This window comes from Pseudophryne corroboree, chromosome 4 (genome assembly GCF_028390025.1).
Source record: "Pseudophryne corroboree isolate aPseCor3 chromosome 4, aPseCor3.hap2, whole genome shotgun sequence".
Lineage (NCBI taxonomy): Eukaryota > Metazoa > Chordata > Amphibia > Anura > Myobatrachidae > Pseudophryne > Pseudophryne corroboree.
Genome location: NC_086447.1, coordinates 461,182,985 through 461,197,881, shown reverse-complemented (window position 1 = coordinate 461,197,881; position 14,897 = coordinate 461,182,985). Strand labels below are relative to the sequence as shown.

Sequence of the window (14,897 nt, the reverse complement as noted above, 5' to 3'; positions counted from 1 at the left end):
AGGCTGATGATGTGGAGGCCTACCTGACCACGTTTGAAAGGACTGTCGAGCGTGAGAACTGGCCAAAAGCACAGTGGGCCAGTCTGCTGGCACCTTTTCTGTCAGGTGAGCCCCAAAAAGCGTACTTTGATTTAAACCCTGCTGAGGCTCGGGACTATGATAAACTAAAGACTGAGATCCTGACCCGCCTGGGAGTCACCCTGTCAGTACGAGCACAACGGGTGCACCGTTGGGTGTATGCCATGGAGAGGCCTCCTCGCTCCCAGATGCACGACATTATTCAGCTAACAAAAAAATGGTTACAGCCAGAGACATTAACTGGTCCCCAGATGGTTGAAAGAGTCGTCATGGACCGCTACTTGAGATCTTTGCCCATGGTCCTGCGCAAGTGGGTGAGCCATGGAAACCCGGGTACTGCTGACCAATTAGTGGACATGGTAGAGAGGTATTTGGCGGCAGAGGAACTACTGATGACCACTCAGCAACCCATAGATCCTCTACAGCGCCCTTCAGTAAAGACTGGTAAGACTGTTCCGTGGGAAAATGTTGCTGGGCGGTTAAGAGAACGCAAGGCTGGAGAGACTGTAAACACTGGCCCTGGAGACAGGCCAATGGGGCTAGAACGGTCTATGCTGCCCAAACGGGTTGATAATCGTGTGGTTAAATGTTTTAGGTGTGGTATGCCAGGTCATGTTATTACCAATTGCCCAGTCACGCACGAACCCATGCAATGTGATGCTGCCTTTGAATGTCGCAGAATGTCTTTCTTTGCTAGGTTAGCCTGTACTATGGTACCTTCACCTGAGCTGGAAAAACAAATGTGTGATGTGTTCTTAGAGGGTAACCGGGTAGAGGCCTTGCTAGATTCAGGAAGTTTAGTTACCCTCGTGAAAGCTGGGTTAGTGAACCCCTTAAAGGTCCAGCAAATACCTATTGGGGTAACTTGCATACATGGGGATACCCAACATTATGTCACTGCTGAAGTGAATATAGAAACTTGTTGTGGGTCAGCAATTGTTAAAGTAGGACTGGTCCCCACCTTGGTGCATGAAGCCATAATAGGGAGGGATTTTCCTCATTTTTGGAAACTGTGGGAATCACGTTTATCAACAGATGTGAGAAGTAAAGAGCCAGTTGATAATATTGGTGATTTTATGGATGTACGTGTGTCTTCAGAACTTTCTGACCCTTTTCCTTTTGCTAGTTTGGCTGGGGAAGTGACAGATGGGGAGTCCAGTGAGGACCCTCTTGCTGGGAACAGAGACATAGTAGTTAGAACTGAAAGCGTGCCTGATCTGGAGGTAAAGAAGGATCTGTTTGTGTCTGAACAGTTAAAGGATCCTACCTTAATAAAGGCTAGAGAGAATGTTAAGGTTGTTAATTGGGAACCTGTTGTACCAGGTGACAGGGTTACGTATCCCCACATGGCCATCAGTAACGAGCTCTTGTACCACATTGTCAAAAGGGGTGAGGATGTGGTGGAACAGCTGGTAGTTCCCCAGCCTTATTGGAGAACGGTACTAGATTTAGCTCATAGTCACGTTACAGCAGGACATTTAGGGGCAGAAAAAAACACTGGAAGAGTTTTAGAAAGGTTCTTTTGGCCAGGGGTTTATAAAGAAGTGTCTGAATATTGTTCTTCCTGTCCTGAATGCCAGTATCATGCCCCTAGACTCCATTTCAGGAGCCCACTAGTTCCCATGCCTATTATAGAGGTCCCGTTTGACAGAATAGCCATGGATCTCATGGGGCCCTTGTTAAAGTCTGCTCGGGGCCATCAGTATATCCTGGTAATTATGGACTATGCCACTCGATATCCTGAGGCTGTCACTTTACGCACTATCACAACCAAGGCGATAGCTAGGGAGCTGGTGCAGGTTTTTAGTACAGTGGGAATACCAAAAGAAATTTTGACTGACCAAGGTACTCCATTTATGTCAAGTATCATGAAAGAATTGTGCAAATTATTTAAGGTCACTCACCTCAGGACGTCCATCTACCATCCCCAAACTGACGGGTTGGTAGAAAGGTTTAATAAAACATTAAAAAGTATGTTAAAAAAGGTTGTTGATAGAGATGGGAAAAACTGGGATTGTTTGTTGCCCTACTTGTTAATGGCCATCAGAGAAGTTCCTCAGTTCTCTATGGGGTTTTCTCCATTTGATTTGTTGTATGGTAGACACCCCAGAGGGCTGTTGGACATTGCCAAAGAGACGTGGGAAGGACAGCCCACTCCTTATAGAAGCGTTATTGAACATGTAACACAAATGCAGGATAGGATTGCAGCCGTGGTACCTATTGTCAGAGAGCACATGGAACAGGTTCAAAGTGCTCAACAGAGGGTATATAACCGGAGTGCCAAGATACGGGAATTTGCTCCTGGAGATAGAGTTCTTGTTTTGGTACCCACTGTGGAAAACAAATTCCTAGCTAAATGGCAGGGTCCATTTGAGATTAGGGAAATAGTGAATGAGGTTAATTACAAAGTATACCAGCCGGGAAAGAGAAAACCCGAACAAATCTACCATGTTAACTTAATCAAACCCTGGAAAGATAGGTTGTCTCTGTCAACGGGGCCTTGCCCTTCGGTGTCTTCACCTCGGTTGCTTCCTGCAGTAAAGGTGTCAGAGACATTATCAGCTGATCAGAACAATCAGGTTAAAGAATTTCTCATCCAAAATAGGGAGATATTTTCAGAGCTGCCTGGCCGAACGACCATATTAAAACATGACATTGTCACAGAACCAGGGGTCAGGGTCCATTTAAAGCCATATAGGATTCCTGAAGCTCAGCGAGAAGCTGTTTCTAAAGAAGTTAAAACCATGTTAGAACTTGAAGTCATAGAGGAATCTAACAGTGAGTGGTCCAGTCCCATAGTTCTCATCCCGAAGCCCGACGGTAGCATATGCTTCTGTAATGACTTTCGTAAGCTAAATGAGGTGTCCAAGTTTGACGCATACCCCATGCCCCGTGTGGATGAGCTTATAGAAAGGCTGGGAACAGCCAGGTTTCTCACCACGTTGGACCTGACCAAAGGTTACTGGCAAATACCTTTATCTGATAGCGCAAAAGAAAAAACAGCCTTGTCAGTTCCGGAGGGGCTGTGCCAGTATAAGATGTTACCCTTTGGGAAGCATGGGGCTCCAGCAACCTTTCAACGGGCGATGGATAAAATTTTGAGGCCCCATAGAAAATATGCAGCTGCCTATTTGGATGATGTGGTAATTCACAATACAGACTGGGGGTCCCATTTGGTTAAAGTACAAGCAGTACTGGACTCAGAGAGGCAGGGTTAACTGCTAACCCAAAGAAGTGCTGCCTCGCAATGGAGGAGGTCAAATACTTGGGCTTCACCATAGGCAGAGGTCTGATTAGGCCCCAATTGAATAAAATTGATGCTATTAAAAACTGGCTTCGTCCAGTGAATAAAAAACAGATAAGGGCTTTTTTGGGAATAACTGGGTACTATAGACGGTTTATTCCCAATTTTGCGACCACAGCAGTGCCGTTGTCAGACCTTACCAGAGGGAAGCAGTCAAATATGGTGAAATGGAACCCTGATGCTGAAAAAGCGTTCCAAGCATTAAAAGTGGCTTTGTGTTCACAACCTGTATTGATAACACCAGATTTTTCAAAAGAATTTGTGGTACAGACAGATGCCTCAGAGGTAGGGATAGGCGCTGTGCTGTCCCAAACCAGAGATGGGGACGAACACCCTATCATTTATTTGAGAAGGAAACTCAATGAGCATGAAAAAAGGTATGCCATTGTGGAAAAGGAGGCTTTGGCCATTAAGTGGGCACTAGATACCTTGAGATTTTACCTCTTGGGTAGACAATTCAGACTAGTGACAGATCATGCCCCTTTAAAATGGATGTATGTAAATAGAGGCAAGAATGCCCGTGTAACTAGATGGTTTCTAGCATTGCAGGATTTTAAGTTTACTGTCGAACATAGACCGGGTACACAATTGGCCAACACAGATGCATTGTTCCGCATCTTCTGTTTGGGGGCTACAAGTGTTCCGGCCCCTAGGTCGAAACAGGGAAGGGGGATATGTGACAAGAACACTGGGATAGTGTTTGAGGGCAGGTATGTTTGTCCCAGGTTCTTGTCTTACATGTTTTAGAAAATGAAAACTTCTAGGAAAATGCTTTTGTTTTGTTAGAACCTTTTCAGTTTGCTGGAAAAGCTGGATAAGGGCCCTGAGAGAGAGATAGGGCGAGTTCCAGACATTGGGCCCAGTTCGGATCTTTGGCCTCACAGAGGGCTAATCAGGTCTTTCAGCTGTGCAAGAGCCTTATAGGGCTTCTAGCTTGATTAATGTGTGCAGATTGCCTGGGGAGAGACTGCAGAATCTCTGTGAGAGGAGCTTCCTTATACAAGTGAGCTATACGGTGTTTACTGGAGAACTCTGTTTTGTTTAGTGATAGTTAGGAATGTCTTGTGTTTAGTTAGTGCCGGACAGGCAAGGTATTTTCTTTTGGTGTTTGTTTTATTTTCTGTTTAATAAAACTGGCAGTGGCCAGTTGCACCATAAACTGGACTTGTGTGATTCCTCAGTTGCTGCGTGCTGCCATTTACCCCAGGAAACGGCACCTTGTACCCTTACAGTGTTACATATTATATACATTTGATTGGTTCAGAAGCATTTTAAAACATTTGGTTTTAATAGACTTGATCTGTATTGTCATTATTAATTAATTTAAACAGTATAAGCCCAATATCCTAAATATAACTTGCTATATATCTTTGTACACTTTGTACACATTATTTCCCGGGAGTGAAGGAATGAACACCTTAGATAATTACGCTTCTATCATTTGATTTAAATTTCCCATCAATATATGATTAATGGCCTGATTCAGAGGTGAACACTATGCGGACGTTTGCACAGCCACATGCGCCATGATTGATTACAGATGGCGGTCACAGTGAGAATTTGAACACAGAGTGATTGACAGTGAGCGTTTATGTGATGTATTGGGGGTGGTGAGTCAAACACAGGCATGATTCAAGCATTTCAGAGGCATGACACAGCCAGAAACTGTGTCTGTGTACACAGTTGCAATGGCCCCAGTGGCTTAGTTCCGATGGATATTCTGAGCAACCACAGGCTTGCACAGATGTTTGATAGTGCGACCGATAGTGCGTCTTTGTATGAAAGCTGAGGATTAGAGACTCTGCCGGTGGGCATATCTCCAGTAGCTCCGGCATGAGCAGAATTTTTACAGCGCCGCTCCATACAACAATGAGCCAGGACAGGATTTGTGTCCACCCCTAAATCAGGCCCCAGATCTCCATTATATGAGAATAATTGTGACCATAACTAGAGCCCATAACATTTTTATGTGTTGATCTAACTAATTTCTCCTACTATTCTTAAAGTAAATATGTCATATCCAGCGCTGTAGAAACACACACACATACCTATCAAAGAACACACGCCAGGAGAATGAAAGTGCATGAGTCCGCTTTCTATGCAGTGGGGCACCTCTGGGAACCCTGCAAGATGGAACAAGGTTCCATCAGTACAGTGCTAGTCTGCAGGGGTATCTTTGCTCATAGGCAAAAGAGTCCATCTTTATATTCATCTCTAAATCAGGACCTGTGTGAGAAAGACAGGGACTGACATTGACATTAAGAATTTAGTAGGAACAGAAAAACAATAGCGGAGGTACTTTTCCTCCCATTTATCACCTATCCGCCTAATGTCTGTCACAGAGATCCATAGTAACTGCAGGAGGAAGAATACGGTAATATGTTACATAACAATTAGAATATAAGCTCTTCCATGAGTAGTGACAACCCCTACTGAAATCTCTGATACCCCTTTTATACCCCTTTCACACTGTCTGAAAAACCCAAATTATTGCCAGGTCGACAAGAAACGCAGCTCAGTGTAAAAGGGTCAACCAGGGTCAAGAGCCCCAGCAATCAAACTCAGAGAAGGGTTGAACATGGGAAGGAGTTGGGGCATGCTGCAGTGTAAACAGTCCAACCCGGTTTTTAGGACACTGGTCACTGCAAAAGCATCTTATTGGAGCTTCTTGAATGCTGGCTGATCATCTGCCAGAGCATCGCACAGCAGATGCTGGAGACACATGGAGGAGAAACATATCCACCTGGTCTGATGAGGAGGTGAGGGAGCTCCTCACCACAAGGGGAGAGGAGAAGATATAACGGCAGGTACCAGGGACGGTGAAGGCTGCTGTTGTCTACAAAAATATCTCTAAGATACTGGCTTTGTAGAGTATAAAGAGGACACAGCAGCAGGTAGTGAACAAGTTGAAATTCCTGCGCAAGTAATTTTCAAATATACACAATGATAACTGTCACAAAAGCAGGGCTGCGCGAATCGACTGGCCATTCTATGAACTCTGCTACAGTGTGTTTGGCAACACCGCACTGGCAAACCCCATAATTTTATCAGCCTGCATCAGGTGGCAGTTCACAGGTCTCGCACCAAAAAGCAGCCAAAGCAGCATCTAAAAGAACCGTGTCAAGTGCACAATGCTGTCCATCCATACCCCTGCTTATCGCAGGTAACCCAACCAACTCAAGCAATAAGGAAAGCTTCCCCCTTGATGACATCTTTACTAAGACAAACAACAGTGACCCTGGGTTGACCCAAAATACCGTCACCATGGCTTCACGCACAAATTGTAAATACCATAATTTTTAAAACACACACAGCACTCAACTTTTTTTTAAACACAATCATAATGAACAACTTAAAACAGTAAATTTATTTTAAAACCTAGAAAACACAAATGGTATCTGTTAAAGATAGTACAGTAGCTAGTGTGTAGGTGGGAGAAGACCACAAACACATGTACATTACCACTGCTATGTTCATATAAGCTCATATAAGCTCAGTGCTGATTTGATTTTGTTTGTTTCTCCACTTTGCTGTTTCAGTGTACCATCAAAGAAGAAGAAAATAACACAAGCGTAATATGTATAGCTTTAAGGAAGCCTTTGTTATTTTATTTGTAAGCACTTTCCTATAAAGGCAAAGAAGGCCTTAATGTAGGTTTTACTTCATGGGCCAAAAGTCACTTTGTGTACCAAGGTATCATATGTTTTGATGGTTTAGTATTCTTAAAAATAGGATTTTAATGACCTACCGGTAAATCCTTTTCTCGTAGTCCATAAGGGATATAGGGGGTCATTCCGAGTTGATCGCTCGCTAGCAGTTTTTAGCAGCCATGCAAACGCATAGTCGCCGCCCACAGGAGAGTGTATTTTTGCTCTGCAGGTGTGCGAACGCCTGTGCAGCAGTGTGCCTGCAAACACGTTTTGTGTAAAACAAGACCAGCCCTGTAGTTACTTATCTTGTGCGATGATTGCTGCGACGAGTGACACGGTAATGACGTCAGATACCCGCCCAGCAAACGCCCGGCCACGCCTGCATTTTTCCAAACACTCCCAGAAAACGGTCAGTTGATACCACATAAACGCCCTCTTCCTGTCAATCTCCTTGTGTTTGGCTGTGCGATTGGAATCGTCGCTATAACCAGTGCAAAACCACAAAGGACTTCATGCCCGTACGATGCGCGTGCACATTGCAGTGCATACGCATGCGCAGATTAGCCATTTTTTTTCAATGATTGCTAAGCAGCGAACAACGGCAGCTAGTGATCAATTTGGAATGACCCCCTTAGTACGATGGGGTATAGACGGGGTCCAAAGGAGCCGACGCACTTTAAATTTCTTCACTGGGTGTGCTGGCTCCTCCCCTCTATGCCTCCTCCCACAGGCAGTTATGGGTAAAACAGTGCCCGAAGGAGAAAGGACATACTTGAGAGAAGGAACATAACAATGAGTGGTGAGATTTATACACCAGCACACGACTAAACATAAAACAACCAGCAATGGCTGGTAACAAAACAGCATCAGCTGAACAGGTAACCATAAAAAGAGAACCTGCAGAAAAGTCAACGCACTGAGGCGGGCGCCCAATATCCCTTATGGACCACGAGAAAAGGATTACCGGTAGGTAATTAAAATCCTATTTTCTCTAGCATCCATTAGGGATATTGGGGAGAACTAGTACGATGGGGACGTCTCAAAGCTTCTAGAATGGGTGGGAATGTGCAGAGACTTCTGCAGCACCGCCTGCCCAAACTGGGTATCTTCTTTGGCCAGGGTATCAAACCTGTAGAACTTCACAAAGGTGTTCTTCCCTGACCAGGTAGCAGCTCAGCATAGTTGCAAAGCTGAGACTCCACGGGCAGCCACCCAGGAAGACCCTACCGATCTTGTAGAGTGGGCCTTCAGAGACTGTGGAACAGGTAAGGCTGACAACACATAGGCCTGATGGATAGTAAGCCTAAGCCAACAAGCAATGGACTGCTTTGAAGCAGGGCAAACCTTTTTCTGTGCATCATATAGCACGAACAAAGAATCCGTCTTTCTGATCTGATCCGTTCTCTTGACATAGATCTTCAAGGCTCGCACAGCATCCAATGCCTCCGGAGGAGCAGAAGTGCCAGAACCTGACAGAACCACAATAGGTTGATTCAGGTGGAATGCAGAGATGACCTTCGGCAGGAACTGCTGCCTAGTTCTGAGCTCCGCTCTGTCCTCGTAAAAGACCAAGTAGGGACTTTTACACAATAAGGCCCCCAATTCTGAGACACGCCTAGCAGGAGCCAGGGCCAACATCACCGTCTTCCACGTGAGGTACTTGTCTCCTACTGTCATCAGTGGTTCAAACCAGGAGGACTATCGAAACTCCAACACAACATTCAAATCCCAGGGTGCCATGGGTGGCACAAAAGGAGGTTGTATGTGAAGTACCCCTTGCAAAAAGGTCTGAACTTCTGGAAACACCGCCAATTTCTTCTGGAAGAAGATGGAGAGAGCTGAAATCTGGACCTTAATGGAACCCAGACGTAAGCCCCTGTCCACACCAACCTGTAGGAAACGTCCCAAGTTGAACTCCACAGGCGGGTATGTGTGGTCCTCGCACCAAAAGACATATCTTCTCCAGATATGATGATAGTGTTTTGATGTCACAGGTTTCCTGGCCTGAACCATGGTAGCAATGACCTTCTTGGAAAGGCTCTTGTGAGCTAGGATGTTCCGCTCAACCTCCATGCCGTCAAACGAAGTCGCCGTAAGTCTGTTAGACTAACGGTCCTTGTTGAAGATCTTTTCTTATTGGTAGAGGCCAAGGGTCTTCGACGGACATGTTCAGAAGATCCGCGTAACACTCCCTCCGAGGCCAATCCGGGGCAATCAAAATTGCCTGGACTCCTCCTTGATTTCTGATTCGCTTTAGCACCCTTGGGAGCAATGGAATTGGAGGAAACAGGTAGACCAGCCGGTAAGGCCAAGGCGACATCAGTGCATCCACTTCCCTCACCTGAGGGTCTCTGGTTCGGGAGAAATACCAATGAAGCTTCTTGTTGAGTCGAGAAGCCATCATGTCTATTTGTGGGCAGCCCCACCAGTTGATGATCTGCTGAAACACCTGATGGTGGAGCACCCACTCTCCCGGGTGAAGATCATGACGACTCAGGAAGTCTGATTCCCAGCTGCAGGCCCTGCTTTTGTCCCTCCTTGCCGATTGATGAACACCATTGCTGTGGCGTTGTCCGACTGTACCTGGATCGCGTGATCCCTGAGTAGAGGAGAGGCCTGAAGCAGAGCATTGTAGATCGCCCGAAGTTCCAGAATGTTGATCGGAAGGAGGACTTCGTGGGCTGACCACCTGCCTTGGAACTGAGCCCCTTGGGTGACAGATCCCCATCCTCTCAGACTCGCATCTGTCCTGAGGAGGATCCAATCCTGAAAATCTGGCCTACCAGGAGATTGGTAGACTGCAGCCACCACAGGAGGGAAATCCTGGCCTGAGGTGACAGCGTATCATCCGGTGCATCTGAAGATGTGATCTGGACCACTTGCTCAGGAGATCCAATTGAAATGTTCTGGCATGGAACCTTCCATATTGGATCGCCTCGTATGAGGCTACCATTTTCCCCAACAATCTTATGCAAAGATGGATGGATATTCGAGCAGGTCGGAGAACCATGCGGACCATCTCCTGAAGTGTTCTCGCCTTGTCCTCTGTAAGGAACATCTTCTGGGCCACAGTATCCAGTAACATCCCCAGGAACAGGAGCCGCTGAGTTGGCTCCAGATGGGACTTCTGTAAATTGAGAATCCACCCATTGTGTGACAGAAGTTGGATAGTGCAGTCAATATGGAGCAATAATAGCTCCCTGGATCTTGCTTTTATCGGGAGATCGTCCAGGTAAGGGACAACATTGACCCCCCTGGACCCGGAGCTGGAACATCATCTCCGCCATCACCTTTGTGAACACCCTCGGAGCTGTGGACAGGCCGAAGGGTAGCACCTGGAACTGGTAGTGATCGTCCAGTAGGGCAAACCTCAGATAAGCCTGATGAGCTGGCCAAATCAGAATATGGAGATAGGTGTCCTTGATATCCAGGGAGACCACAAATCCCTGGTCTTCCAAACCCGCAATCACTGCTCACAAGGATTCCATTTTGAACTTGAAAACCTTTAGGTAAGGATTTAAGGAACAATGACGTGGGACTGGACCAACTTTTGGATGGCCTGTTGCAACGCAACTTGCGTATCCTCCGAAGCTGGTAAGCTTGATCTGAGAAATCGTTGGGGAGGAGCACCATCGAACTCCAGCTTGTAGCCCTGGGAGATGAGGTCCTTGACCCAGGTATCCTGGCAGGAGCTCTCCCAGATGCAGCTGAAGTGATGCAGTCGAGCTCCCACCTCAAGATCACCTCGGGGTGTGTAGGCACCATCATGCTGAGGACTTAGTGGAAGCAGAACTGGTGCTCTTTTCCTGAGAACCAGTGTTTTCAGGTCTTCTTGTCTTACCTCTGGTGCCTTTAGTCGCATTGGAGGCACCTCTGTCCCTAGATTGAAATCTGTTAGACCGAAAGGACTGAACAGACGGCCCGGGTAGGAACGCCTGGGTGGTGGGGCCCCAGAGGAGAGAAACGTGGATTTCCCCGCAGTAACCTTAGAAATCCACATATCCAACTCAACCCCAAAGAGCCTTTCCCCAGAAAAGGGGAGAGATTCCACACTGCGCTTGGACTCTGCGTCCGCTATCCATTGACGCAGCCACAAGGCCCTTCGCACCGACACTGCCATGGCAGAGATCTTAGCATTAATATTGCCCATCTCCTTGAGCAGGTCACACAGGACACATGCAGTTTCCTGAATGTGCTTCAGGAGAGTCACTTCAGTGACCAGAGGTATATCCCCGGAGAGGCCCTCCTGAATTTGAGTAGCCCATGGTATGAATGGCATGGGTCATCCAGCATCCTGCTATGACCTGTCTTTGTGATATACCTGCTGCTGTGTAGATAGACTTTAGTGTAGTCTCTTTTTCTGTCCCCAGGGTCTTTTATGGTAAAGGAGCCCGGGGCAGGCAGCACCGCCTTTTTAGATAGGCGAGAGACTGATACATCAACCCCCGGGGGTTCTTCCCAGAATTTCCTACCTTCATGAGCAAATGGGAAAGTGTGCAAAAATCTTTTTGACACTGTATTTTTTGTCTGGATTTTTCCAAGCTAACTTAAATAGGTCATCTAACTCTGCAGAATCAAGGAAAGTGCATTAGGTTTGTTCTGTGTAAAGAAAAATGACTGCTGTGACGCAGCGTCCTCTAGAGGAATTTTTAACATGTCCCGTATAGTCAGAATGAGGGGTTCAGTACCCTGAGCAGAAGTGGAATCTCCACTAACGGGATCCAAGTCCTCCTCATCCTCCTGTATCTCTTCATCTGAATCAGAGAGTAAGGCAGGTAAACCACACTTTTGTGGTCCTGAGTTAGAGAGGGGGGGCTGTGTTACATCTGCCCTGGCAGCTAGGTCTGCAAAAGCCTGTTGTAGTAGCTGAGTTTTTTGAGCATTAGCAGTGAGTCGTGATGACATATCATACATCATAGTTTTAATGGCACCTAGCCAGGAAGGCTCTTGACCCTCTCCCCCAGCCCCCTCACTGAGTTGTGAAGATTGGCTGCATTGTTCACGTGATACAGAATCATAGTTTGTGTTTACACATGTTCACAGTAAAGCACAATTACATACACACACACACACACACACACACACACACACACACACACACACACACACACAGACAATAAATAACTTAGCAAGCCTGCCCTTACTGTATGTGAGAGGGAAACAGAGAGAGGAGACCAGCACACCCCAGCTACACAGCCCCAGTGAGGCTGTAAGCTGTTATATCACAGTGAAACACCAATGATTACTGTCTTTTATGAGACGCAGATTGTGTACAATAGCGGCTCTCCCTCTTCGCTACACCCTGTACCAGTTTTCCAGCATTTTCTGAGTGTCAGGAGGAGCTATGTGTGCCTGCTGCTGCAGCTGTAAGCAGAGGAAGGCGCCAAAATACCGCTGGTCCCACTTTGTGGTAGGTCCGCACCCCCCCCCCCCAATGGCGCCAAAGCTACAGTGTGCCTCCCCTGCGTGTCAGCCACACTTTTAACTGGGGGACCCCCTTAGTAGGGACCCCAGTTTGTACTCACCACTGACGTCACCTTCAGGGGTGTGCGGCGTGCTGCGATTGCGACAGCTAAGGCGCAGTGCCCCGCTGTACAAACAACCTCTCAGGATGGTGGTCCTACAGCGGGGAAGCGGCTCTGACACCTCGCAAGGCCAGTGACCACTTCCCCCCTAACTCCCACGGTGCAGGTATATTGTTGCCCAAACAGCATACTGAAAATAACAAAGATTTAAAATAAACGGAAGAAAACTCTCTGGAGCTGCAGAGTGTGCATCCTCTCCTGAGGGCACTTTTTTCTAAACTGCCTGTGGGAGGGGGCATAGAGGGGAGGAGCCAGCACACCCAGTGAAGAAATTTAAAGTGCACTGGCTCCTTTGGACCCCGTCTATACCCCGTCATACTAAGTCTCCCCAATATCCCTTATAGATGCTAGAGAAACAGAATTTTCTTACTTGTTTTGAAGCGTAATATGTATGACTTTAAGGAAGCCTTTGTTATTTTATTTGTAAGCATTTTCCTATAAATATAACAAACATGATGTTAATGCACGGCAAACCAAAATTTTCATATGAATATATTTTTTGGAATAATAAAACAAAAAATATTTAATCAATTAAAACTTTTATGTCCTTGTCCATAGGTTCTTTTTTTTTGCCTTTTCCATAGGTTTTGCAGGGCTGTCCCAGGTTCAGTGTAAACGGGACCTACCCAGGTGCAGTGTAAAAGGGGTCTGACCTGGGTCTCATCCAGCTTATTACAATGTTCAAAATACCAGGTTGGACACGGAATTTTGTTGTTAAAAGGGAGTTGAATTGGGAAGTGTGATGACAAGAATATCTGTGGAGGAGGTATACTTGCGGTTAGAAGATGAACCTCTAAATTCTACACCTGGAGATCGGATTCCCACCTTGCCTCGTGATAGTGATAGTACTGTTTGCACTATAGGCCTGATTTAGAGTTGTACGCAAACTGATGGTGTGTGTACAACTCAGATGGTGGGAGGACTGCACATGTGCGCATCTGATTGACAGGATGCTGCCGTCTGGGGTCGGGGAGGGGGTGGCACCATAGAGTGTTTTCTGGGAATGCCAGGGCCAGTGTATGTACTGGCCTTGGCTACGGATCTGAGTTAGCCATCTCAGTAATCTGAGGATTACTCAGATGGCCGGTGTCTTTGAATGCAGCTGTGGATCACAGAAGCCGGCAGGAGGCATTTATTTCTATAAGACGCCTCCTGTGCATAACATAATTTAGAAGTAGCGGCTGCGACAACCATCACAGCTGCTACTGCTTACTGTGATATTCTGAATATTCTGATATTCTCTGTGTTTGTTAGTTCCATTGTATTTCACTCTTGTTATCCAGTGATCCCAGGTTAGCAAAGTTTGCTAGCGCAATTTGGGATTAAGTTGCTGTCCGCACTAATGCATTTATTGCACGTATGCTATACTGTTCATTGATTATTTTATGCTTTCAGAAATAGCCTTTAACACTGCACACTTTGAAAAATCTTTATTCTAGTGTTTAACCATGCAAGACAGGGAAAGCTTCAATTCACATCTGCCTGAATAACCTGAAAGAGTTTCACAATCAAGTATAATCTAAATGAGGATGCCAAGCTCTGAGAGCATTGAGAGAAGTGCATGCCACATTTACCTGAGGCATATCTCGGAAGGCATTGTCCAAGTCGGCTCTTCTGAGTCCTCGCGCTTACGATTTAGAGAAGGAACAAACAAGCATTCCAGCTATGAACAAAATATAAGGAATTATTAGGAAACAAAATATATCATTCAGTACAAATCAAGGGAAATAAACAGGTGGACAAATTTTCCCTTGCATATCATAGGACAATCAAATGTTCTTACAATACTTTATGAAAGAAATGTATTTATTATACATAAGAACAATATGCAACCATAATAAAATAACGACTGCTCACATCATTACTCTGTATTGTGTTGGGGATCTCTACTGCTTTCCAAGATTACAACACATACTGATATGTGCTCTTCTAAGAATTGTGATCATATTGTTTTACCCCAGGGCTGGCCAAACCAGTCCTCGAGATCTACCAACAGTTCACATTTTCCAGACCACCTAGCTGGTGCCCAGGTGGCCTGGAAAACATGAATTGCTGGTAGATCTTGAGGACCGGTTTGGCCAGCTCTGTTTTACCCCAATCACTTCACAAAGGGTTCATGGATGAGGAGGCAATTAGAATGAATAACAATGATCTAATAATAGTTGAAGGTACCATAAAAGGTGTGTGTGCAGTGACTTATTAATGAGCCCACCTACCCAATTAAAACTACTGCAACTACAAGTCTTCATCCTCTGTGAAACCATTACACATATTATTCAT

General features: G+C 45.9%; 1 protein-coding gene across 1 annotated transcript in view; it reads right to left on the bottom strand.

The window, feature by feature from the left end:
• KLHL32 (kelch like family member 32) overlaps positions 1-14,897 on the bottom strand; it is a 320,778-nt gene that overhangs the window by 228,639 nt on the left and 77,242 nt on the right. Inside the window, exon 2 of the mRNA XM_063917019.1 lies at positions 14,192-14,280. Within this exon, the coding sequence (XP_063773089.1) occupies positions 14,192-14,214 (23 nt within the window). The 5' untranslated portion in view covers positions 14,215-14,280. The remainder of the gene's footprint in view (positions 1-14,191; positions 14,281-14,897) is intronic.